This window comes from Colias philodice, chromosome 3 (assembly GCF_061535455.1).
Source record: "Colias philodice isolate Cphi_HAF_F1 chromosome 3, ilColPhil1 Martin Lab GWU primary, whole genome shotgun sequence".
NCBI classification, from domain to species: domain Eukaryota; kingdom Metazoa; phylum Arthropoda; class Insecta; order Lepidoptera; family Pieridae; genus Colias; species Colias philodice.
The window spans coordinates 2,535,614-2,561,631 of NC_143088.1; the positions used below are offsets into that span (position 1 = coordinate 2,535,614).

The window sequence follows — 26,018 nt, forward strand, 5'->3', positions numbered from 1 at the left end:
ATAAGTTATCGTACATCCATACTAATTATTTCCTTATAGATAGATATGTTTCATATTTATTTCCAGAGTAGGTACCTATGTTTCTCAACATAATATTTTCTATCAGTGAATAGTTAGGTTCCTCATAAATTTTCTACGAAAATAAAATTGTTATTCTACTACTCCAACTATTATAAGCGCCCCAAATCCATCAATCAAAGACGAATATACATATAACTATATTTTAGCACTTGGTTACCATATATACCTGTTATAACTTAACCCTATGTGCAATAATTATGTAAAAATGAAGGTCCGGTCCGCTCGTCGCAGCCTCATTAGCAGAAACTATCCAGTTCTTACACTATCGGATGTCTAGAGATGCATTTCTCAGTAATTCTAGATTTAATAACGGAATTTCGTATTCCAAGTTATCGGTTACTTAATCGTTGAGAAATCTTGGTAATTAACTGATTTCTGTGGTAGGTTTATGAGAAAATTGAGAACGCTAAACAAAAAATAAGGTTATTACAATGTTGTCTGTTTTGTTTGTTTATATCTATGAGTTTAGCTGAGCTTATCTTTATATATTTTGGTTGTAGTTTTCATGCACTTGATATTTTGCTATAGTTTTTGAAAACTTGAAAATTACAATGTCGTTAATTCAATCCGTTCTTAATAAACAACTGGTGGACTGGTTAAATAAGCTAAAATATATTATTATAATAATATTTTTTATCTGAATGAATGGCTGGCGAACGTGGCGTGAAAAGTATACCGTAATAAAAAAAAATAAAAAAGATGTTCCGCCCAACGTGGGGCTCGAACCCACGACCCTGAGATTAAGAGTCTCATGCTCTACCGACTGAGCTAGCCGGGCATGTCTCTACATCTCGAAATAACGTATTACTAGATAATATAACGTATATTTATACTGTGGTACCTTCAAGGTTACCTATAAAAAACTGGGTTAGATAAAATAGTTATTTAACGTATTTTGAATCTAAAGTGGTGCTAATAGAGATAATAATATAATTATTGTGTTTATAACTACATAAATATAGAATATGTGATAATATTATAGGTATTTTACATTGCAGTTCATTTTGGTTTTTGCTTTATTTGAGGCGAAATTAATGGCAAGTAAAACAAGTATGAAACAGTTATGTTGGATTGATTAATTATATTTTGAAAACAAAACTTTAGTTCGATGTTAAATGTATACGAATTTTACAAAAAAGATTTTTTTGTTGTTTCAAATCAACAAGAAACATTGGCAGAATAGACTATAGAGCTTCGATTAGGGGCTGATTTTTCAATCCTTGATTAATACTTATTCGTTGAATCACGTATTAAACTACCACTTCAAAAATGTATTCTTTGCCCGTCTTTGACAGTTTACGGGTGACATTTTAATATTATCGTGTAATACTTTATTGGGCGGTTAAGTTTTAACTTTTAACCATGGATTCAAAAATCGGCCTTTAATCATATAAAGATAAGCCATAATCTATATGTATATTATGAATTATCGAATGTTAAACTCACAATATGGTTGCAACTCAGCTAGCCCGCATATCTCAAAACCAGTCACCGTGAAAGCCATATATTTGTTTTCTTTAGATTCCACTGTTAGGGATGTGAATAGCCTGGGTCAGTTATGTAGGTTAGGTGACCACTGAATACTAGAATTCTAGATGTAAAAGTAAAACTTGTGTAGGAATGTCTAGTACATTTTCTTGGGAAAGTTTGTGTGATTGTAACTCGATCACGCGTAAACTATTAAATCGGTTTAAAGATTTCTCATGTGGGTGGAGTTAGGTTTTAGGCCTAACCTTAAGAAAATTTTTGTAAAGATGAATTTATTTTCAAGTTAAGATCCATACATATTTTTTTTGTTATTAACGTTTGAATATCATGCAGTCTGAAACAAGTGAGCTGTGTTAGAAAAGTTCCAACGACTAGATAGATTAGGTAATAGGTTATTCCAGATACTCGTAATATTCATGATGACTCTTTCAGGTGCGGTTGCAGTTTTTACAAAATAATAATTATAATAGTTAAAAAAAACTAAAAAACACGCTTTTAGTTTGGTTTTCTATAAAACGCGTGTTTTTTATTTTTTTTTTAACTATTATTTATTTTATCAAATTAGTGTATTGTCATCGGTCCTAAATGAATCTACAAAGTTTGAACGAAATCTGGCCGTTTAAAGTGGGTCAAAATCCCGCCCAAAGAAGTCGGTTACAAACTTACAAACATACAGGTGAAGCTAATATAAAGCGTGTAAAAATATAATAAACGATACCATAAACTTCGATAGCTTTCAAGTGCATTGAACACCAAAAACAAACGTCTTATTAAAAACCGCTGCATGTGTGAAGGTTCATCCGGTGGACCTTGACCGCGCGTACGGATGATTCAGCACCGTATGGCACTGTCCCGAAGCAAGGCCGACTGACCGAAAATATAAGGTCACTTCACATTGCAGACGTTCATGCCGCACGGTTGATGATCGATTGATACGCATGCAGTGAAAAATTAGACGGTTAGAGATAACGGAGTTAATTCTTGTGCAAGTATTTGAAGTACTTACGAGTTAGTTTAAATAAAGATGAATAATAATATTATATTTCAAATTAAATAGGTGAAAAATAATAAATATTGGATATAATATGTAAATAATGTAATGGAATAAATATTATGTTTTAATGTAAAGCTTGGCCATAAAAAAAAGAAAATTAATGGAGACGCTTATTCTCATGCGAATAAAAGCAATATTTGATTAGATATCTTTTGTTCAGATAAATAGATAACTTACAGAAATTTAAGGTCAGATTCTAGTTGTTATAAGACGTAGTTTTATTGAATTGGTAACATTAGAAAACCAAGTATGAAATGCGACAAGTGACTAAAGCTAGATTTTCTTTCTAGTAACATTAATCAAGGTTGTTAAATGAAATTAAACGTAGAAGTAGCAACAGCCGTGTCGTGTCGCGCATAACTCAAATATTTCTATCCGGCATAACTTTCTTTGTAAGTACGTGTTTTATTAAATACCTGTTTGAAGTATGATAAATGTTTCATATACTTGATTATACTTTAGTTTTATTGTAAACAAACCTTTAATTTTAAACTTTGCAAAATAAAGCAAAAAATTTACTAACGTTTTACCTAATGTGTTTCGTATGTTCTCTAAATTAACTTGAAGACAATCTTTTATTCTTTTTATTAGAATTAATTTGAAATATTTCCCATTATATTCTATGGATATTATTATAATGTGTAAATTATTACCGTTTTGAGAATTTAAAATTTATAATTATTCATACATTTATCGCGTTTATATTACAGTTAGTTAATAGCGTGTAGTGGTGTGGCGTGACTTTACCGTATTTTACGATGCCTCAAAGAAAATTTTCTATTATTATTATTATTCAAACTATTCTCAAGGTTTGCTTAGATCGTTGCGTGTGATAAAAGTATTGTAATTAGAGATTTCTTGTATGAATATTTAGCACTCATTTATTATATCGATATTACTTATAATGAGTACCTTTTTTTTTATAGTGGGGAAATCTTCCAAAGATACCCACGGCTCCCGGGGAAGGAGCCGTGGGTTATGTCGGATTCTTACCGACTAAAACCCCACTGTGTTCCGTCGAGCCGCTTTAATGATGGGGCCGCGGGTATTTGTTAGAATTCTTCCGCGACCTAATGAGTACCTAAGTGAAACACTTTTGAAAGTTTTTAAATATATTTTAAAGCTGAAGAAAATATAATAACTGGTTTGACAAAAATAAAAAATAGCAGCAAAAAACATTTGTGAATCTAAACTGTAGACAGAAATAGATGAATGAATATATAAATAATTAATAAATGAATAATAATTACTGGAAATATTCAATAATTTGTTCTCATTATGTTAATGTTTTAATCTTGGTTACTAAAGACTGATTTTTAATCGCCATAATATTATAACAGTCGAGTCTACTAATTTAATTTTAAATATGGGAAATATTTTCCATTGAATTTTTTACATTACCATTGTTAAATTTGACCCTCCGATGAAGATAGGAAATACATATATGTACACTATTCAATGTTAATAATGTTTTTAATATGCAATCAGAATATTTTTTTCCGCCGCTCATTTTCATGAATACTTGTAATAAATACTTGTATGTATACGTATTTTTTTAAATTTTTGAAGTGAAAACTTCTTTAGCGGCGTTGAGCACTTTTTCTGTAATGGGTATAAAATCTTAAACTCGCGTCACGACACGTGACCTGATCGAAAAAGCGTAAGACGGATACCATTCCAAAATATCAAACATGCTCAACGTTAATAATCAAGTTTTCAGTTCTGCCGGCACTCCCGGAGTGCAACCCGTCTTTTTTTTTATTGTACAATAGGGGAGCGCTAGGCCACAATCTCGCCTGATGGTAAGCTGAGATGTGGCCTAAGATGGAGCGCGCTTTCCTAGAATGTACCTGTTCACTCTCCTCTTGAAGACCTCCAAATTGTACGAATTGTATTTATAAGTCTAAAATCTAAATGTTTATTACAAACCTATAATCAATAACAATATATTATTAAACAAAATCCTCTATTAATCATATATTATTAATGAATTACAAAATAAAAATGGCTCCATAGTTTATACTTTTCCGGAGCGTCAAGGCGATCCACTTTGCTTCCAAAAGCCAAAAGGTTAAGTGATTTATTGTATTGAAGAGGAAAAAGTTTCGAGGTTATATCGGTTAGCTTTTATAGTTTAAATAAGTTTTGTTTATTCAGGTGGACTGCATTTTATTTTTATTTATGACGAAAATACGGAGAATGTTGTCATTTACTTTTGGCATGGCAAACGAATGGAATAGGTAATATTATGTAGACTTTTCTTGAAATAATATGAAAATACATAAGGATAATAAATAAAAATTAAATACATAACGACATCCGCAGGGTTGCTGGTTAAAACTGGCGACAACGAGCGAACGACCGGGCTCAGTGGAGTGTCATGAGTCATGATTCGAGTCATGACTGAGGCCTATATTCAGGGCTCAGTGGAGTCATGACGGAGGCCTATGTCCAGCAGTGGACGAATGTAGGCTGATAATGATGATGAAGGATTATGATTGTAGAATTGTAGAAGGTTAATACTTTTCACAGTCTTGGAATAAAACTGAAATAGTATTTCATACTATACTAGTTAGCTACTATTAAGTATTCTGTGACTATACCCAAAATAGAACATTTCCAATGTTTTAGGACATTTGTCCTATCTATTTGAACCCTATTTATATAAGTACCAATGGTCTCAATTTCTTTCATAAACTTATATTCTCTGTCTTATCCTTCAAGGGGGATCGGAAACTACACTTATACCACCACCCAAGTATTATGGGGAGAAATAAGAATTGCCATAGCATGCTTTTCAATGTACATAGAAGCCACAGACTAATTCAAATATACTTTTTATTATTATGTATTATAATATAAAGAGAAGCCAACACAGTTCACAAGCCGACCTGTCCATAAGCATTGTTGTGAGGGCAAATGTTAGTAGGTCGATGGAAAGTTGGGGCGAGTTGAGCGTCAAACTCTAATATGTAGATGTTTACATTTATGTGATATTGTGGGAATTTTGTTAGAAAGCTATGGGGTGTTTTATTTGATGTGTTATTAGGAGACCAACTTGAATTTTTTAAATCTATCTCAGGAACTGGTCCGATTTGAAAAATTATTTCTGTGTTAGATAGCCCATTTATCGAGGAAAGCATTATCATTACGCTAAGACCAACAGGAGCGGAGCCATGCGGGTGAAACCGCGAAGCGCAGCCAGTTTATTATAATAATTAGGTCAAAATTATCGGTTTACAGATTATTTCTGATTTGTACCTTCTGATGAATTAAAAAAAATATTTATTTTTTCATGGTTATTAAATTTATGTGAGCACCTAACTAAGTTTATAAACCTAGTAAATCTGTAAATACAAAAATGCATTCAATGCCACGCAATAATTTCTTAGGGTGAATTTGTTTGGCTTCCTACTCTATGTCTTTAATAAAGATCGCCCATATTATATTTCCCTCAATATCTACCTTGTACGGATCTACCCTTTTTTTAAATGGGGAAATCTTGAACAGATACCCACGGCCCCCGGGGAAGGAGCCGTTGGTTATGTCGGATTCTTACCGACTAAAACCCCACTGTGTTCCGTCTAGCCACTTTAAATGGGGCCGCGGGTATTGGTTGGAATTCTTCCGCGAAGTACGGATCTACCCTGCTACAGTTTTATTATAAAATTATGACATAAACTATCTTTTCTATCGACTTTGATTATCTGTCAACCGGAAGGTCCTCCGTTTGATACTAGACCAAAAAACCATTACCGGTCTACGGCTTTCTATGACAAAACAAATTAATCTCATTCAATAACGATCAATAACACTTTCTCGATAATTCGATGTATCGATGACTCACGAATCTATCTAGTGAGGAAAGTAAACTGACCTTATTGCTTTCAATTCAGAAAGTAAATCATGAATAATTAAATCATTTGATATTTTTGTAGTAATCACTTATAGGTCCGGAGATACAGACAAAAATATTGGGTCATTTGTAACAGTATGGCGGTTCTTCAGGAGTCTGAGTAGGCAATGACAAAATCGACTTACTGTTTATACAATGGGTACGGAGAAGTGGATGATTAAACATGAAATATCGAGTAGCTTTGATAAATGGTTTCCTAAAAAGTGGTACTTAATTTTTCATTTTTCTCAATTCTCATTTAACTAATTTAGTGGCTATTATTTAAAGAATAAACATAGAAATACAGATGCACATTCAGTTACAGGCTAGTAATAAGATTTTCGTAGGTACAGGTAGATCAAAATAAGATGTATTATTCTTTTTAAATAATAATTAATTGTTAAATCAGACTCTCTCTTATCTATGGGAATACAAAAAACACAATATTCAAACATTTATCTATTTAATTCTTATTTCAAAAGTTCTAGTTAACAAAAATCTTACTCGACTTAAATCAAGAATTTCATTTTCCCTTTACACTTGAAGTACTTATATCGCAAGTACAGCATTAAAATCTAAACGGATTAAGGTTATAAAGTACTTAAGCAACACTTACATCACAATACGCAGTATATCATTTCAGAAAGCTGGCATTATAGCAGAAATTGTCGCAGCGGGGCGCCATCTTGGATTTAAGATTGATGTTTTTAGTCTATTGTGGTGATCGCATTTAAGGGTTATGTAAGCGTAATTTTACATTTTTATTATCTGCTTTTACTTTAATATAGATAATTTACATAATAATGTCGAAATGCAAAATTATATATCGAATTGTGTCTGAAATCGTTTGACCTGGACCAAATTATGTTACTGAAGTAATCGCTTTATCTCGACCAAATTATGTTTTGTGTTACATCTTTTTATGGCTTTGTAATGCTGGTGACTTGAATTAAATAAGTGTTGAACGGAAGTTAACTTTAAATTCATTTGTGTATCTTTTTGAAGCAATTGATAACTGAGAACTCCTGATATTCTTTATCTATGTGAGAAAGTTAAAAATTATAAAAAAATTGTTAAGTATTAAATTGCCTACTGTTATACTAAAAATGAATCTGTTTATTTCTTATTAAATACAACTAATAATACCTAGTACAATTAGTGAATTGAAACTAATTCAATTAAATCTTATTTTTTATCATAACGCAAAAACCATACGTTACTTCAAAGTTTTTGTTTTTCCCACGAACACACCTCACTATAAGGTTTTTGCGAAAATATTTCTTGATTGAATACAACCGTCACCCATAGATTTAAACGATTATATTAACCACTACCCGTTACGATATAGGCATTTTAATTGAATTCCAACATCGCAAAAACAAAAGGTCAGATGCGCACGCGCATCCATCGAAGCGTGCTACGAAGGGTTGCTTTTTGTGTAGAAAAACCGTTGGCAAAGGAAGTTATTGTTTAGGTAATTTGTAAAGCTTTATTCTAGTTCTAATTAAAACGTGTTTAACACTATGAGTCTATACAATTGAATGCTGTAATTAGTGCAGTGTGAAACTGTCATTGCTAGTAATTTGTTTGAGGCTGAGTCATTTGAGAATTGAGAATATCCTTTATTATTATCATACATTAAAGGGTATTTTACTGTTACCTCTAGCTAATATTAGCACGAATAATCATGTAAAAATATTCACCAAATATGATAAAATATATCTTTACAATCTTCTATTTAATCTACATCAAAGATAAATGTGTATTTTAAACTGAAGTGGCTTTTAAATAAATCGCATTGTTAATACATTTAAACTTTAAGTCTCAAATTCTTTAAAATCAAATAGCACAAGTATTTCATAAACTGCCATAATACAGCACTACATCTAACAGCGTTGCATAAAACGCCACATTAAGATCTTAAACCTAAAACTTGGTTTACCGTTTAAGATCTCAAATGTGGAAACATCATCTCACATCCTGTCTGAATCCCATACAAAGATTGGCTAAGCCGTGTCCCAGTTAGTAATCTCCATACTTCGTGGTACATCTTAATTAGTGAGTTGTGACGTCACAATGCAGTAGAGTGTAGTTTAGTGCAAACAATAAGTTGGGCAAGTTGTGTGCGATATTGGGAAATGAAACATTATTTCTTTGGATGATATTTATATATGCAGACCAGTTATTTTTACGTGTTTTTGCTTTAGAATGTTCTGTTTAGTATGCATAAGTTGCCTCCTAGATATTATGGTAGAGTGAAACATTGATTTGAATATAGCGTTATCGTTATAATATTATGAAAAGGATTTTTCTTTTTTCAAAAGTATTAAACCAAGGTTATATGCTAGTTTCTTATATTACGTTATATTGAGCGAATATATTATGTTTTGTTAATTAGATCTTAGTTAATAACAAAAAAGCTTCCAGCAGAAACACTATAATAGCAAAAGCTATTAGCTATTTCAAAACTGATTTATATTACATTTCAAAATAAAGACTCAAAAAATTACCGAAGCTTATGTTTTGAAAAATAGTATTGACCTCAAAACATTTACACGGACCAATAAATTACGGTATAAACAAGATAACTGTTTCATTCATAAAATAATTAACATTCAAACAACCTATTAGTTATTAATTTATGAAACTATACCACTTTTAGAGGGCGTTTATTAAATAACTAGCGGTCCGCCCCGGCTTCGCCCGTGGTACATATGAAAAATAGATGTTGGCCGATTCTCAGACTTACCCGATATGCACAGAAAATTTCATGAGAATCGGTCCACCCGTTTCGGAGGAGTATGCAGACTAACATTGTGACACGAGAATTTTATATATAAGATAAGATAAAAACGTTTTCTTGCTACTGGATTACTAATTAACTTCTATTTAAAGTTTTAAACATCCCTAAATCTATACTCCTATACTACTATTATAAAGCTGAAGAGTTTGTTTGTTTGCTTGAACGCGCTAATATCAGGAACTACTGCTCCGATTTGAAAAATGATTCCACTTCTAGATAGACCATTTATCGAAGAAGGCTATAAGGCTATATATTATTAAGCTAACACCAATTGGAGCGGAGGAATGCGGGTAAAACCGAGGGGTACAGCTAGTATAGCATAGCATCTTCATACATCGTACATCTGTATACTATGATCATACAGTTGGTTGCTGCTTGTCATAAACAAAGTTTATTTAGGTTCGCCCACACGGTGATTTTGGGATAGTAAAAGTGAGAAAGTAACTACAATGTCAACATCTTATATCAAACATAAGATGATATGATGTATATGGGCAAATGAATATTCACAGGTCACACACACAAACAAACATAGTCACAGGCACGTATCCCGTCCGATGAGGGCCTTCTGGCCTCCTCCACTCAAGCGACAGCTCAAGCCGAGGTTCGTGGTCCCCGTCAAGGGGATGTGTCTTGTGCATGTCGCTACCAGGGTGAACCTTCAGTTTACCCCCGCGTCCGCGTTAAAATGTAGAAGCCCTTCTGGCTAACATTGAGAGACACCACACAAAAAAAAAACAGGCACGTATGTCAATTGCAGAATGTTACAAAATAGAGTTACAAATGTTGTCCTACGATACCTCTACGTAATGAGATCATTTCATTTTACACGTATATTGTGAGCTTGATTGTACAAGAGATTTGTAATTGGTTACAAGAGAAAAATCTGTGTAAAGAACAAATTAAATGGATCTCAAGTATCATTAGTTAAAATCCGTATTTAACCAATTCATTCCACACATTTTTAAAGGAATATTAATACTTACAGTTAACCTACGTTTTAAATTGGATGGTTATTAATTACATGCATATGAACGCGCACATGTAAGGAAAAAAATTCAATTTGTTATTTTAGCACCGTCCTTGTTTGATTTTTTGTCTAAGTTCAATGACCAATTATTAGATGTAAATGTAAGGTGTAATAACAACCTTGATTATAACTTTTGTTACAATTTCTATAGCATTAAAGTTTAAGGTAATTGTATTATTAAAATTTCTTTGAAGAATATTATTTTTAACCATCAATAATTGTATAGAAATAAAAAACAAATTAAGAAAACTAGCTTTAGGATTTTTGGCCGGATGAATGTTATATACTAATACTAGCGGTCCGCCCCGGCTTCGCCCGTGGTACATATTTCGCAATAAATATAAAACATAGCCTATGTTCTTTCTCAGGGTCTAAAGATTATCTGTGCCAAATTTCATCAAAATCGATCCAGTAGTTTATGCGTGAAAACCATACATACATACAAACCTTTCCTCTTTATAATAATACTAGCGACCCGCCCCGGCTTCGCACGGGTGCAATGCTGATACTAAATACACTACAGAAAAATTGTGAACGTTGTATAGGTATAAAAATATAGCGGCCCGCTCCGGCATCGCAATTCGCACGGGTATAAAATACATAGCCGGGCGGCCGCAAACGCTACGTCCCGCAATTTTTAAATCTGTAATATCTTCGAAAATATTCACTTAAATCATGCGGTGTAAAGGGCCATATAGATCTATATTAAATGAACAATGTATCCATGGTATTTAATTGCTTAAGGATTAATGCTGTATTGGTTAAAATCGCTTCGAAAATTAGCCATTATTTGTCGTAAAAAGTAAATGACAAAAAAAAGTTATTGTGGGTTATCCAAAAGAGATAGACATATACCATCGCGGACTTTTCTGTAGACCTTTTCAATGTGTATAATACTTAGTACATTATTTTGATAAAACTCGTAGGGTTCAGCCTGCGTTTGCAATGTAAGCGGAATAAATGTAATTTTTTACGACATCACATTAGAAACCTCAAAAATAACAGTACTTCTCCACTACTTAATGGATATTATTATACATATAAACCTTCCTCTTGAATCACTCTATCTATTAAAAAAAACCGCATCAAAATCCGTTGCGTAGTTTCAAAGATTTAAGCGTACAAAGGGACATAGGGACATAGGGACAGGGAAAGCGACTTTGTTTTATACTATGTAGTGATTATAAAGCAGAGTTTGTTTGAATGCGCTAATCTCAGGAGCTCTTGGTCCGATTTGAAAAAATATTTTGGTGTTAGATAGCCCATTTATCGAGGAAGGTTATATGCTATATATATCATCACCCTAAGGCCAACAGGAGAAGAGCAATGCGGGTGAAACCGCAGGGCACAGCTAGATAGTATTATATAAGTTTTTCCGCGCCTATAACTAAGCATAATTCTAAAAAATTTCATTGTTTTTCATTGCACAATTATTTCCTTAAAACAAAGTAATTTCCCGTTTAATTGTATAAGTGCGTACTTACGAGAGCATCTTTATGCAACTACAATGAAGCAATTTGCATGTAGCACGCAATATAAACTAAATCATTAGTACCCTTTCCAGTATTTAGTGGAACAAAAAATAATTACAAAACAGAGAAAGTGCGTAGCGTTTTGGCTGAAGATCGAATAGAAAGAAGTTTTGAAATACTACACAATTGGGTAGGGTTATTGCATCTCAGTCGTTACCGTCTTTTAGGGACTATATAATTTGGCAGGATAACATTTTCTTTGTATCTTACAGGTAAATTGGCTTACTTATCACGAAGATAAGGAGAGCGTTGACACTATAGTTGAGAAGCTTTGGTCATTCCTGCTTCCAAAGCTTATTTTGATAGAGTCACATAATATACTTAGGTACTTTAAGTGTGTTTTATTTTTGCCTAGTATGAATTATAGTTTTTTAAAAGTTAATTATTATTTATATAAAACAGTTTTTAGGAAAGAATCACTTCTCTGAACTAAGTATCACACCAGTCGCCATAGATTACTTACGTCTAGGCAGTCGAGAGAAAGTATTTGTCCTTCATTCACAGGTCTTCTAAAACAATTAATAACAAACGTTTTCCAGACGTTTAAGATAAAACCCCTAATTGTGTTGCAGACAGATGAAGTGTCAGTGTCAAAGTAATAAATCATAGTTTCTCTACCCCCTTTCTACTACGGAAGACAAAAGCTATTAACCTAAAATGTCTAATCTATACCACTCTATACTAATATTATAAAGCTGAAGAGTTTGTTTGTTTGAACGCGCTAATCTCGGGAATTACTGGTCCGATTTGAAAAATTCTTTCGGTGTTAGATAGCCTCGAGGAAGGCTATAGGCTGTATAACATCACGCTTAGACCAACATGAGCGGAGCAATGCGGGCGAAACCGCGCGGCACAGGTAGTTAGTTTATACAAAGCAAAATACCTAGGGAATATTAAAAATATTATGTGGAGTAACAAATTCTCAGACTATATGAATACGCGTGTAAAAATATGTTGCTCGTGATATTTTAAATATTTAAATTTAGCATTCTAATAAAAAAAACAAAAGAAAGAATAGGCTTTAGCCTTTAATTGTATCACTGAACTTTAAATTAAACCATATTGTTTTGTTTTCGAGCGATGCACGTCATCAACAAACCAGACAAAATTTAACAATAAAAAAATAAATCTGGTATGGTTAAAGGTCTGAACAAATTCATATATAAATAAACATAACTTAACAATTCAACGGAAAAAAGAGCACACGTGTCAGAAGTGAAACTTCTTCGGCAAGATTCAAAGATACCAAAATCGTCGCCTTACTCCATGACGTGAAGGAGCCTAAAGAAGTTCACTTCAAAAAAAAGTATTTCCATGATTATTATGAGCTAAGGTTTCATCTGCACAATTTATAATTATTATAAAGTTATGCCTAGATAATTATCACAGCAGTTTCACACTACCTACTTATACTTAATTTTGACCGTCTCCTTGGTACAGTGGTTGGCGCTTGAGCGTAGAACCGAGGGGTCCTGGGTTCGATTCCCGGTGGAGACGAAGAAAAAAAAAATGTCTCGGTCTGGCAGGACACAGGAGGCTGATCACCTACTTGTCCCTAAAGAAAATCGATCAGTGAAACAGATGTATGAATAATGCATCTGCCCCTTACCCCACTACGGGGACACGGGACTTCACTATACTTAATTTTAAGATTAAATGAATTCTTTATAAGTATAGTGTAATAATGTCTGGAAAACTGGCTCCACATTTAGCTTCAAACTATAAATAAAAACCATTCAACAACTGACACGTTTTTTGGTAAGTAGGTTAAAATGAATATTCATTTGACATTAGAACAAAAATGCAGCATTGTTCCTTCCATGTATGCATAAAGTACCGCTAAGTTGTGGTTAAGTTGTATGTGGGTTAACGAAATTCGGCTTAACTGATTTTAGCTTAATAACGATAAGTATTGGAAAGTAAAATTAATAGTGAGAGGATTTTTTGAAGTTGTTTTTGTTTTTATTTTTATTTTGTTGACATTTGCATCGAGGACGAATCGAGTATTACAATCACATTCAATATTTATAATATTCAATTAAATATGTTGTTGTTACAAGAAGTAATTAAATATTGAAATTAATTTAATATTGTGTTGTTTACTAGCTTTAGGCTGCGACATTAGCAACTACTCCGACTTCGTTCGAGTCAACGAGTACACGGTCTATGACGTCTAGGTCAGTCATATAGTCAGTTTCCCTTTTTACACGCTTTATATTAGCTTCACCTGTATGTTTGTAACCGACTGTATGTTTGTAAGTTTGTAACCGACTTCTTTGGGCGCGATTTTGACTGACAATACAATAATTTGATAAAATTTTCTATTTTTTAGTTCGGTTTTCTATGAAAAGCGTGTTTTTTAGTTTTTTTTAAACTACATATTATTATATATTTAGACTTAAATTAATGCACCTATTCCGATGAAAAATATATTGTTACTCCTTTTCAATACAAATAAATATACCTAGGTCAATTTTGAAATAAAAAATGAAAGAAAGAAAGATTCCTATTTTCATTTAAAACAACACGATAAACAACACGAAAAAAGTGTGTGCGTGTAACCTTTACGCGCGATTGAAGTAAAACGCACATGTCAATATAACCTTGTTATTGAATATTATAAAATGTCGCAATTGTCAGAAAATTTATTTTTAATTTACTTATTTTAAAAGTAATAAATAAACAAGTATATTTAGAGATTTTCAAAAAATTTTGCAATTTAAAATAATGTTTTTAAAACTGTTGAATTTTTCATTCACTTTGCTATTCACAATTGATCCGTTTGAAAATTTGAAAATAAATAATCCTAATTGATTATGATATTTGCCACTAGCTGGCGTATAAGTCAAGAAGCGTGTAGTATATGACATATACTTACAACCTGTTATTTTAAAGATACAAGTTATTTTAAACTAACTAAAGACTGTTGATACTCCGATGGAGGTCAAATTAAATGTAAATAAAGGTCCAGTAGGGGCAAATAGTCATGTGCCCTATCAACAACTAATTGGTAGTTTGATGTACTTGTCAGTCTTAACTAGGCCAGATATTAGTTACTCTATAAGTTTTTTAAGTCAGTTTAATAATTGTCACACAAAAGAGCATTGGGAATATGCAAAAAGAGTATTAAGGTATTTAAAACGAACTAAATGTTATGGAATAAAATATTGTAAAGAAGGTAATTCAGAAATAACAGGCTATGTAGATGCTGATTGGGCTTTCTAACTCTGAAGATAGGAGATCATATACTGGAATGTGTTTTTTGTTATCTGATGGTGTAATATCATGGGAGTGTAGAAAACAGAAATGTGTAGCCCTCTCTAGCACTGAATCAGAGTATATTGGTCTATCTGAAGCATGTAGAGAAGCATTATATCTTAAGGAATTACAATATGAAATAACCAATAAGATGTACACTATTTGCATATTTAATGATAATCAAGGTGCGCAGAAGCTGTGTGCAAATCCAGCATTTCATAAACGTACAAAGCATATCGATATTAAATATCATTTTTGTTGTGATCTAGTAAGAGATAAAATTGTTAAGGTGCTGTATTTGCCAACAGCTGATATGCCAGCTGATATTCTTACTAAAAGTTTATGTTCAGCAAAACATTATAAATTTATGTTGCTTCTTGGCATAGTTTGTATAGAATAATTTTGTATATGATTGTTTAGTGAATATTGTGATAAGTAGGGGTGTTATTTTATATCTTTATTTTGTATCAACAATATCACTCATATACGAACTATTTAGTAGCGACATGTAGCAAGAAGTGTGTTAGGTTTAGATATGTTCGGTTTTTAAAATATAGTTTTTTGTTCTTGTCTGTCAATCAAGCGTTTTATTTTATTAGACAACCAATCAGAATTATTATTTTTAAATGGCGGAAACTACACAGCGTTACTTCCGTCAGAAAAAAAATCTGAGTTACTCCCTAGTCGCGCCTAAAGAAGTTTTACTTCAAAAATAATGTTATTTTAAATTTATTATTTCAACGTTAGTGCATAAATAAAAGAATGAAGAGAATAAATAATGAGAAGCATTACCTACTGCAGTCTGCAATACTGCAATGTACTAATTTTTTGCAAAAAGGAATGTATAATTTGAAATCATTTCTAATGCATGCATTATTGGCTCATAGTCATCCATTGAATTATTCAGTTATTTGGATCGATATAACTCAGATTTTTTTCGTAATTTAAAAATATATTTATGTTTATTTTTCTAGATTATGAAATATGAAACACATTTAAAAATAAGCAAGTTTATATTACATCCATTCTTTTGGTATTTATATAAAAATGTTTAAGAATAAGTAGACCATGAAGAAAATTCTTGGAATAATACTTATGTCGGCACCAATGGTCAGCACAATTTTTTTTTGAAAGTCACATAGTTATATTAGATATAGTACGTTATTTGTTACATACATATCATGTATATGTAACAACTAACATACAATCTATACAATTAATTATTTCGAAAGTACGTAAATATTCGATAAGACAGTCAAAATAATTAACCATTACATAACGTACATAACGTAAAAAAGTAATTAAAACACATATAAACTTTTCCAATTTCAAACTCTGAAATAACACATATATTATACCTAAGATTATACCTAACTGTATTCGTTCAAACGATTACCAACATTGCCAATTTTAAACTCCGAATCAAACAAACTGTAACTCAAATACTTCGATAATAACTCAATACAATACAATAGTTGCTGGAGCATAAAACACATTTGAAATCTTGCAATATGTTTTATTAGGCCACACGCTAAACCGCATATGCAAAGCATGAAATGGTGAAACCAAGTTCACATCTCAGTTCACATTTCCTTGTTACTAAATCAGAAAACAGTCTGACACGGTTATGTTTTAGATTAAGTGGCTGATGATCACGCATACCATCTGACGTGGATAATGGATTAGATTAAGCAGTTTACTTTGGCTTTAAGATATGGAACAAACGAAGTAAGCATTTGATTAAATATTTATTTAATACTAGATTTCCGCCCGCGGCTTCGCCCGCGTTTGCAAAGGAAAACCCGCATAGTTCCCGTTCCCATGGGATTTCCGGGATAAAAACTATCCTATGTGTTAATCCAAGTTACCCTCTATATGTGTGCTAAATTTCATTGTAATCGGTTCAGTAGTTTTTACGTGAAAGAGTAACAAACATCCATACATCCATACATCCATACATCCTTACAAACTTTCGCCTTTATAATATAATATATTAGATATATTAGAATATATAATATATTAGAATATATTAGAAGTATATAGTTAAAGGATGAACGCTTGAATGAGATAAACGCATGAAATTATTGTAGTTATTGTCATTAATCCTAGATAAGTGTACAAAGTTTGAAATCTGTCCTTTTAAAGTGGTTCAAAATTGAGTCTAAAGGACGACTACATACACATACAGATTACAGATGAAGCTACTAAAAGCTTGTTAAAAAGGAGGAATATTACAGATGGAAACATTTAATTGATTGTTAAGTAGAAATGGTAGTGTACGAAAGAAGACATTATGTTAGCGAAGTTATTACACAATTTAGCGATACCATACCCATGAGTACGTTAATGTCTATCAGTATGGAGGTTAGAGACCTGTAGAAGTAGAGTATACCCTTAAACACGATACGCACAGTGAACACGGAGAACTAAAGAATTTACTAAACGTTGAATTACATTTTTATGTAAATGTAGATACTAGACTAGGTAAACCCTTGTGAAATTCAACGTTCTATCAAACGAAGAAATGACATGAAAATAATTTATTACATACCTATTATACGATAAAGAAGTTTTACTGTTTGCGATACGGAACAAACAGATAAGCTGAATAAACGCTTTTCTTTGTTGTTAAGTTAATTATTTTGATGCGGGCAAGTAAATAGAACCATTAACATTATCACTATCAGGCACACCACAACACGCCCCACGATTCCCCTACTCTAAAAGATATTTCAAAATTCCACATAAAACTTTATATGAATAAACTAGTCCACACTATCTTGTAGCAATACTTGTAACAAAGTCCATTATAAGTTCATGTACACCGGTCCTTACCCCCGCATACTTTATCAAACGCTTTGTAAAGATATATCGGCTTATAATGCTTGGAGGTATTACACGCTAAATCGTCGCATGTCATATTTCCGTTCCATATTGTAATAGGATCGTCTAAGTAGTGCTTCCTTAAGAAACCTTATGCTATGCACACTACCTGTACACGTGCTATACTGTGTTACGTTGGAGTCACGTTAAAAGCACACTTGTTATAAAACAGCTGAGAGATAAAGTGTTAATAATAAAACGTGTAATTTAGAACCACGTGGTATGTGTTCACGTGATGTTATTACTACTTAAAGATCGATAAAAACTAATGAAACACTATCTCTGTTAAAAATTTTTTAAGTGAAAATATTGCTTGTTACTGAACATTATTATTCCCTTTCTAAGCATATTGTTTCCAACCAACACCGATCTTAACTCTCGAACTTATTACACTGAGAACTACACCACGATGTACGGTGGATAACATAACTACAAAAAATACAACAAAAAAAATGAAATAAGATTCTAATAAACTTGGTCTCGTTGGCTCGTCTTTGACTACGGTTTCGGTATGAACTCAAACACAGTGCCCCAATCAAAAGTACAAACAACAGAAACGTGTCTCCACATTTTCCTACCGGATAAGCCCGCATGTAGAACTAATTGCTAAGGGTCTGAACGTTGGAAAGGTGGAAGGGCGAGGACGTGTCTGTTTTGTTGATCAGTTAGCACGCGACAACCTCCAGCCATTATTTATAAATGGCTGATAAAACGAGGGTTATGAGGCTATTTGCCCTGCGGTGGAGTAATGAACAGCTAAAGAGAAACCCTAATGGACAGTAATAGTACGGTTGAGCATGGATCTCTGAATTGTATTACGATTTGGAAATAAATCAGTACTGAGGTCTGAGATCATAAACAAGAAAATATTTTATAGTTGAGAATATCGCGAGCAACTTGAAAGTACTAGATCGTAGATCGTAGCATAATTTATTCTATAAACAAGCTGCCATTGTTGTAAGAATAACAAAAACAAACAATGCGAAACATGTTTGTGTATCTCGTGAAGAACCACTGCGGAGTAAACAAAAACGATTTAGCTTAAAGGACCATCACGATTCAACGATGAAAGTACAGATAATTCTAACAAGATGTGAGGCGAACGTTTGTGACCTTTCGTATGAAATAAACAAACATGTGTACGGTTCAACTTTCATTGTAGTATTTTGATGTTATTGTATGTACTTACTACCGAGAAAAGTAAAGATCCGGAATAGCCGGTCTGGTGCTCTTTGTTTTCACCAAGACCACGAAGATGTTCGTCAATTAAAAAGAGAAAGATTATGTTTCAAAGATATTACCAAACTAGCTATGTTATCCTAAACAAGTATTAGTGTTTTTCCAGGACAATGTATCTGCTTAAAATTAGACAAATCTGAATATACATAAATCTCGTGTCACAATGTTTGTCCTCAATGGACTCCTAAACCACTTAACCGATTATAATAAAATTCGCACACCATGTGCAGTTCGATCCAACTTGAGAGACAGGATAGTTTAAACATGTAGGTACCACGGGCGAAGCCGGGGCGGACCGCTAGTATAATATATGTTAGACCCGATTGCATTTTGAAATTCAAATAAAATTACAACTCAGATTAAACTCTTATATAGAAGGGTATTTCGACTATTCCATAACGACGTGAGATAATAGAAAATAACGTTTCAGATGTTTTCGCTCGGATTTCCAAGCGAAGACTAGAGCTGATGTAACCGTGGTAAAAGAGTCGTGCATTCGTGCACGTTTAGATCAAGGACGATCACGCGATGGCACAACGTATTATTAGTTATTACGAATTGGAAATCTTATTAAGGTAATGAGATAATGGATCGGGCATTCCTTGGAACCGAGTGGAATGGTGTAAGTGACCTTGGCGAAGACTGTACAATTAACCAGATTGGGGTCATCTTTGTTTGCATTCATTTGGCTTTGTGTTCTATTAAATTTACCATGCTGATACTGAATGCATCGACATTGGCATGATCATGGCATGGCAGATGGTAAAAATACAGATAAAAAGACGTGTGACGTGAGCATAAATACAAAATTCGTGAACAATCTAGATGTAGCGCATGGTGATGATAAAATTGATAAAACAATTGATAATGACGTCGATTTGATAACAGATCCGAATGAAAAAGGCCGAAACCGCAATCACATTGAACATCATTACATTAAAAAGAGCGTAAATATTCACTCTGATAAGCAAGCAGAACGAAACAGAGGTCATGACGAAAGCAGATTTAATTAGAAAATTAGTTTCTTGTTTATTTTTTATTTAAATTGATTTTTAGAATGTCCAAAACCCAATTTATATTGTAAAGAATGGAAAATAGTCGAAATGCTACTCTTAAATCGAATTATTAAGAAGGAAAAGACGTACTGCATGAAAATTTGACTTAGAAGATTCCGATGATGAGAATCTTGCTAAACTCTAAACTAAGTAACGTACAAACGAGTGTAAAACTTGATTTAAAAATAAAAATGTTTAAAAATTAAGTTATTCTGATGCCTTGTAAATAATGGCCATTTGTACTAGCCTCATTTCGCATAAATATGTATAGTCGAAATAGTAAAATACATTTATTTAACTCGTATAGTTTATAACATTATAAATTATATTTATAGCAATTATGAGATAAGATCTCATACACGTGATAAAATAGAAAAACATAAGTACAGTGCGACACAAAAGAGATGAAAATAAATGAGGGCGCCACCGTCGCTCATATAGCAACACTGATACTGCGACGCAAGCGATCTTGATACTATAGAATAAAAATCCAAAAATCTATATAATATAATCTAAAATAAATACCGCGATTTAAACCGTTATAATTGTTGTATTGTAGCAATAGTGTAAATTTGAGACAAAAATACATTAGTATTTTAATTGACCTACCTAGGTCAAATTTTACTTAAATGTATTTGGAATTAGTTATTTTATAAAAATCGGTCAAGTCTTTAGACTGCAGAGGCGCACATAGAATCAAACATACAAACAAACAAGCATACATGCAGCTCAAACACATTACCCTCTTTCTGGGTCCGTCGGGTAGAAAAAAACAAGGCGATTTGAAAACCACATATTTTTATTTTTTTTGTAGATAAATTTTATACATTAATATAATTCATCAAAATCTAAATATTCTACTCCTTCAAAGGACTGATCATTACTCTTTACGAAGTACTGGCAAGAGGGTACGGGGCATCTTCAGTATCTGTAAATATGATACAGTAAATATGATTTTTTTTCTTATGGTTTGATTGATTAATACCTGTATGAAAACAGTTATCACTATACTATGTAGTAAAATCTAAACTAGGTACTTTATTTGAGGCTGGTTGGATTGGATATAACTTCTTGACTCAAATTGTGCTGGTCGCACTATAAAAACTAGTTTTTGTTTACATACAAATAACCTCAAATTAAATTGCGAAAACGTAATAATCGCCATACATACATACATTAAACACTCGTCACTAATGGAATATTCTATTTTACGTAGTACTGAGCAAAAATAAATGGAATCTCACCGGTATATTCTGCTGTACGTTTGTAAACGTTTTCCAAATCAGTCAATAAATTTCCAGCTTGAAATTCGGACAAACACCGAATAAAAACTTTATACACCACATCACGGACACCGCTACGTTTAACCTTTTTCATGATGTCTCCTTTTTTATTTAAATTTCTTGTTCTAAATAACAATTTTATCTCAATAATTCTCCACTTCACGAAAAAAACAACAAATTTTTATTCAACTTGACAGCTACATTGCCAATTCAGGGTTGCCAGGTAATGAAAAACGAATTAGTTCCAAAATAATTAATTTCATCTCTTTTATGTCGTACTATACTCTGTATACAAATTCTTATCTTCAAGATTTTACAACGCGTAATCAAATATTATTGTATAAAAAATTATATAGTAGAGCCATTTTAATAGGCAACATTTGACAGTTCAACAAAATTCAACAATGTAACCTAGTAACGACGACATAGAATAACATGATATTTCGTTTTGTTAGAACTGCACATTTGCTTAACTTTTTTCAATTACGATTACATATTTATAATAATAATGACCGATTCAAGTAATTTTAAGATTTCAATTTACCGATAAACCATTCTAAACATAATAAAGAATTTCTGAATTAAAGAACTGACGTCGCTACAATTTTGTGTCAATAAACTTTTTTTCTTTTTAAATACCAGAGACGTTAATCTGACATCTAGAATCGAATGCATTGATTACTTGTAAATAAAAAGGACAAAGCTAGTCGTCCGCTAAACGGATGAATAAAATAAATTAGTCGTCCGATTACCGGATGAATAAAATAATTTAATCGTCCGATAACATCTATTTATCTATATAGTTAGGTTATCGGGGTTTCTTTAGAGAACTGCCGCACGTATTATAGGTTTTTTGTGGGGGGAGGAGAGGGGAGGAGGGCACACGTAGGTATTTGATTTTTTTTTTGCGCGTCGACGGAGCCCCGCTTCGCGTGGCTCCTATTTCTATGTAGTTTTTTTTTTAAGAAACCTAACCTAACCTAACCTAACGGCTAACCTAACCTAAACTTGATTTTTTTTTTGCGCGTCGACGGAGCCCCGCTTCGCGGGGCTCCTATTTCTGTGTAGTTTTTTTTTAAGAAACCTAACCTAACCTAACCTAACGGCTAACCTAACCTAAACTTGATTTTTTTTTGCGCGTCGACGGAGCCCCGCTTCGCGGGGCTCCTATTTCTGTTTAGTTTTTTTTTAAGAAACCTAACCTAACCTAAAGGCTAACCTAACCTAAACCTAACCTAACGAATTAAGGGCGACTACTCGGCCATTTTTGATTTTAGAGAAAAGTTGTTCCTATAAAACATGCTTATATGAGCGTAATCTTTACGATAAAACAATAATAAATAGGTGTTATAATGACACCAACTCCATCAAAAATTTTCTGTCCTGCGCCCCCTTTGCTTTAGTCCAACTAGCTTTAGTGTTAAAAGGTTATCTATTAATCCGAATAATCGGACGATTAAATTATTTTATTCATCCGGTAATCGGACGATTAAATTATTTTATTCATCCGGTAATCGGACGACTAATTTATTTTATTCATCCGTTTAGCGGACGACTAGACACTTCGAAATAAAAATCATCATAAATTAATAAAATATGTGTTTCAAGTTCGATTGACAAATGTTTCAAGTCCGTATCGATTAATTTACTTTAATCGATGTTTTTAAGCAGGTTACCTCTCTTCAGGTCAAATGTTGCCTATTAAATTGGCTCGACTATAGTAATCATTATTTATAACCGATAAAAGTTAACAGCCATTAGTCGAACTTTCAACGATTGTTTTTTTTCAAGTTCATTATACGCAAAGCCTTAAAAGGTTGGTGAAGTGAGCAGAAGCGATTTTACTTTTTGGTTCCGTAGAAAATAAATAAATTAAAACTTTACTATAAGTACTTTTATTTTCTTTGTAATCGCCAAAAGAGCAATCAAGGAAGTGATCTGAGTATTTACTGTGTGATACAAAGTCTATAAATATAAAAAAAGAGGATTTACGTTTTGAATGCACCTAATTTTTAGTTTACTTAGTTATTACGCATTATTGTAAAACCACATTTATGGTAATTACGTGGTAATTACCATTATGACTAACCAACAAATTAGAAAACTAATTATTTATCAATACTTATTTTAGTGATGAAATAATTTAATGCGGCGTGTTATTTCTTTGAAGTTAACGTTTTATGTTAAACTTTAAAATGTAGGGCATAGAATTGGTGGGACTATTGACCGCTCTCATATGCGCTATAATCACACCCATATTAGACTCGCATAAGCTAAGCGAAAGTTATCTATCTTAAAACTGTCACGCGACTCAATATCCGATGCGAGCGAGCTTCATAAGTAGGCGTTTGATTTCTAAAAGAACGCTTATACGGCTTATAATGATGTCCAAAATTTCTGTTCATTGTCAAACATACAATAATAAATGGGCCATTAAACTTGATAAACGTTCAACAGAAATCATTAAAGATAACTTAACTGCTACAAGACAATGTCATTACACGGTTAATTTTAATAATGAAGATCGTATCAATAAACGAAATGATATACGTTGCGTACATAATGCAAGTGTTGAAGAAATCAATATAATCATATACGCTCGTGAAAGTGCAAAAACGTTAGCGATCGTCACGTGCGATAGGCAAGACAATGGCGGCCTTGATAAACGCAAGAAAATCGTAATAAACCATCATGTAATTGTATGAAGTACTAACGACGATTTGTAATTAATTGATGATTTATTTTCCACCGCTGTCATGTTCAATGACGAGCTAAAGCCATTTCGTGAACTGAGATTTGATTAAGATTGTAACTGTTGAATTTAAATTTGCAATTGTTATGGTAATACACGTGCAAATGTATTTTATTTTGATCACACGTGTGAATTGCTACGTAATGTTTGTATATAAATTGTGTTTGGTTTAGAAATTTGAATGTCTGACTATTTGTTTACATTGATTGTTGTAATAGTGCAAATAAGTTTGCAATACGAGACTAACAAATTTACGATTGCAATAGTAATGGTGCTAGGATTGCAATTTTGATTCATAAATATTTACCAACTTTATTTGTAAACTTGCATAAAAATATAAAAAGATTGTTATGAACAAATAACTACGTAATAGATACTTGTAATAAACAAACGGGTAATTAAGCCAGGCCGCAAAAAAATTGCATGCGATTTAAAATAAACTAGAAATAAATGAAAATTGTAAACAATCACGCAATTAAAAAATATTACTTATAAAGTATTGTTGAGTCAATCTCTATGTTATTGTGTGATCTATAGATTTTCTATGAAGTAAGAATCTACGATTTTCAGTTATGGCAACACAATCTAACCTATTTTTCGTCCATTAATAAAGCAGTTCTATCAGTACCTTCCGTCATTTGGAGATTTTAACGAAGGAAAGTTAATGTATTAATAGTTGCGAGCGACGCAACAACCTCGTTAAGAGTATCCAAATGGGGTATTCGATAAGACGAAATAAATGATATTTTGCAATCCCACTAACAGGGTACAAGAAGATGACATGCCACTTTCTCTTGGATGCAGTTTCGACCCGGACGCTGCATTGTTTTTATTTATTATATTATCATGCGAAATTGAAAGTTAATGCAACCCAGAAATTCGCAAGTATTGTTGTGTGCTTTCTTCTCTGTAGTACTTTTAACATGTTTGCCGTTAGAATTATGTAATGTGAATTGACCTCCTTATTCATGCGACAGGATATCCAGGTGATTAACGGAATTTACGGAAGTTTATAATTGTCGACTAGTTGTTTGTCGGAAGTTAGGTGCTCAATGCGTTCACTTGGGTTTGCTTTTCTGCGAAATGTTAAACGTAATCCTATGTTAAAGACGCTCACGTGAGTGATTATAATCACGGATGTTAGACCAATTTGTCATTCAGTTAAGTATACCCAGATCTGGATATCTATTTTAGTAAGCTCTAATATATCATTAGACATGAATTAAAGCATTTGCTATTTGTCATAGACCATGCCACTTTGATCCAGTCAGACTAGCCTCGCTCAATCTAAAGAAGTATATGTAATATGTTCAAATTCAAACAAAGATACATACCCTTTCAACGGGCGGTGGCGCGTCCAACTCCGTATAGATACACAACGTGGACTTCCTCGACAGCGAGTCACTGGCGAGGCTGCTGGAACTCGACCCCGTTGAGAACTTCATCCTGTGCGATCAAGTGACATCCAACTTCAGTATATCGTGGTGTAACCGGCACATCACACAAGTGTCTGCCACTGATCTGGAGCCAATGATGACGGTACCACTGCGTAAGTGACAGCAGCGCTGGTCTGGTCAATAATATGAATCTTCAACCCCTTAAGCCTGGAACAATGATAATAGAATATTATGTATGAAGGAAAAAAGGACTCAGGTTCAGAGATAA

General features: G+C 32.8%; 1 protein-coding gene and 1 non-coding gene across 3 annotated transcripts in view; both read right to left on the reverse strand.

Annotated features, from left to right (window-relative positions):
* LOC149489429 (uncharacterized) overlaps positions 1-26,018 on the reverse strand; it is a 54,943-nt gene that overhangs the window by 5,138 nt on the left and 23,787 nt on the right. For both annotated transcript variants that reach the window (XM_089713463.1, XM_089713454.1), the window contains exon 2: positions 25,688-25,957. In XM_089713463.1, coding sequence (XP_089569589.1) covers positions 25,688-25,798 — 111 coding nt within the window. In that variant the 5' untranslated portion in view covers positions 25,799-25,957. The remainder of the gene's footprint in view (positions 1-25,687; positions 25,958-26,018) is intronic.
* TRNAK-CUU (transfer RNA lysine (anticodon CUU)) lies at positions 787-859 on the reverse strand. The gene has a single exon. It is a non-coding gene; the product is annotated as a tRNA-Lys (tRNA).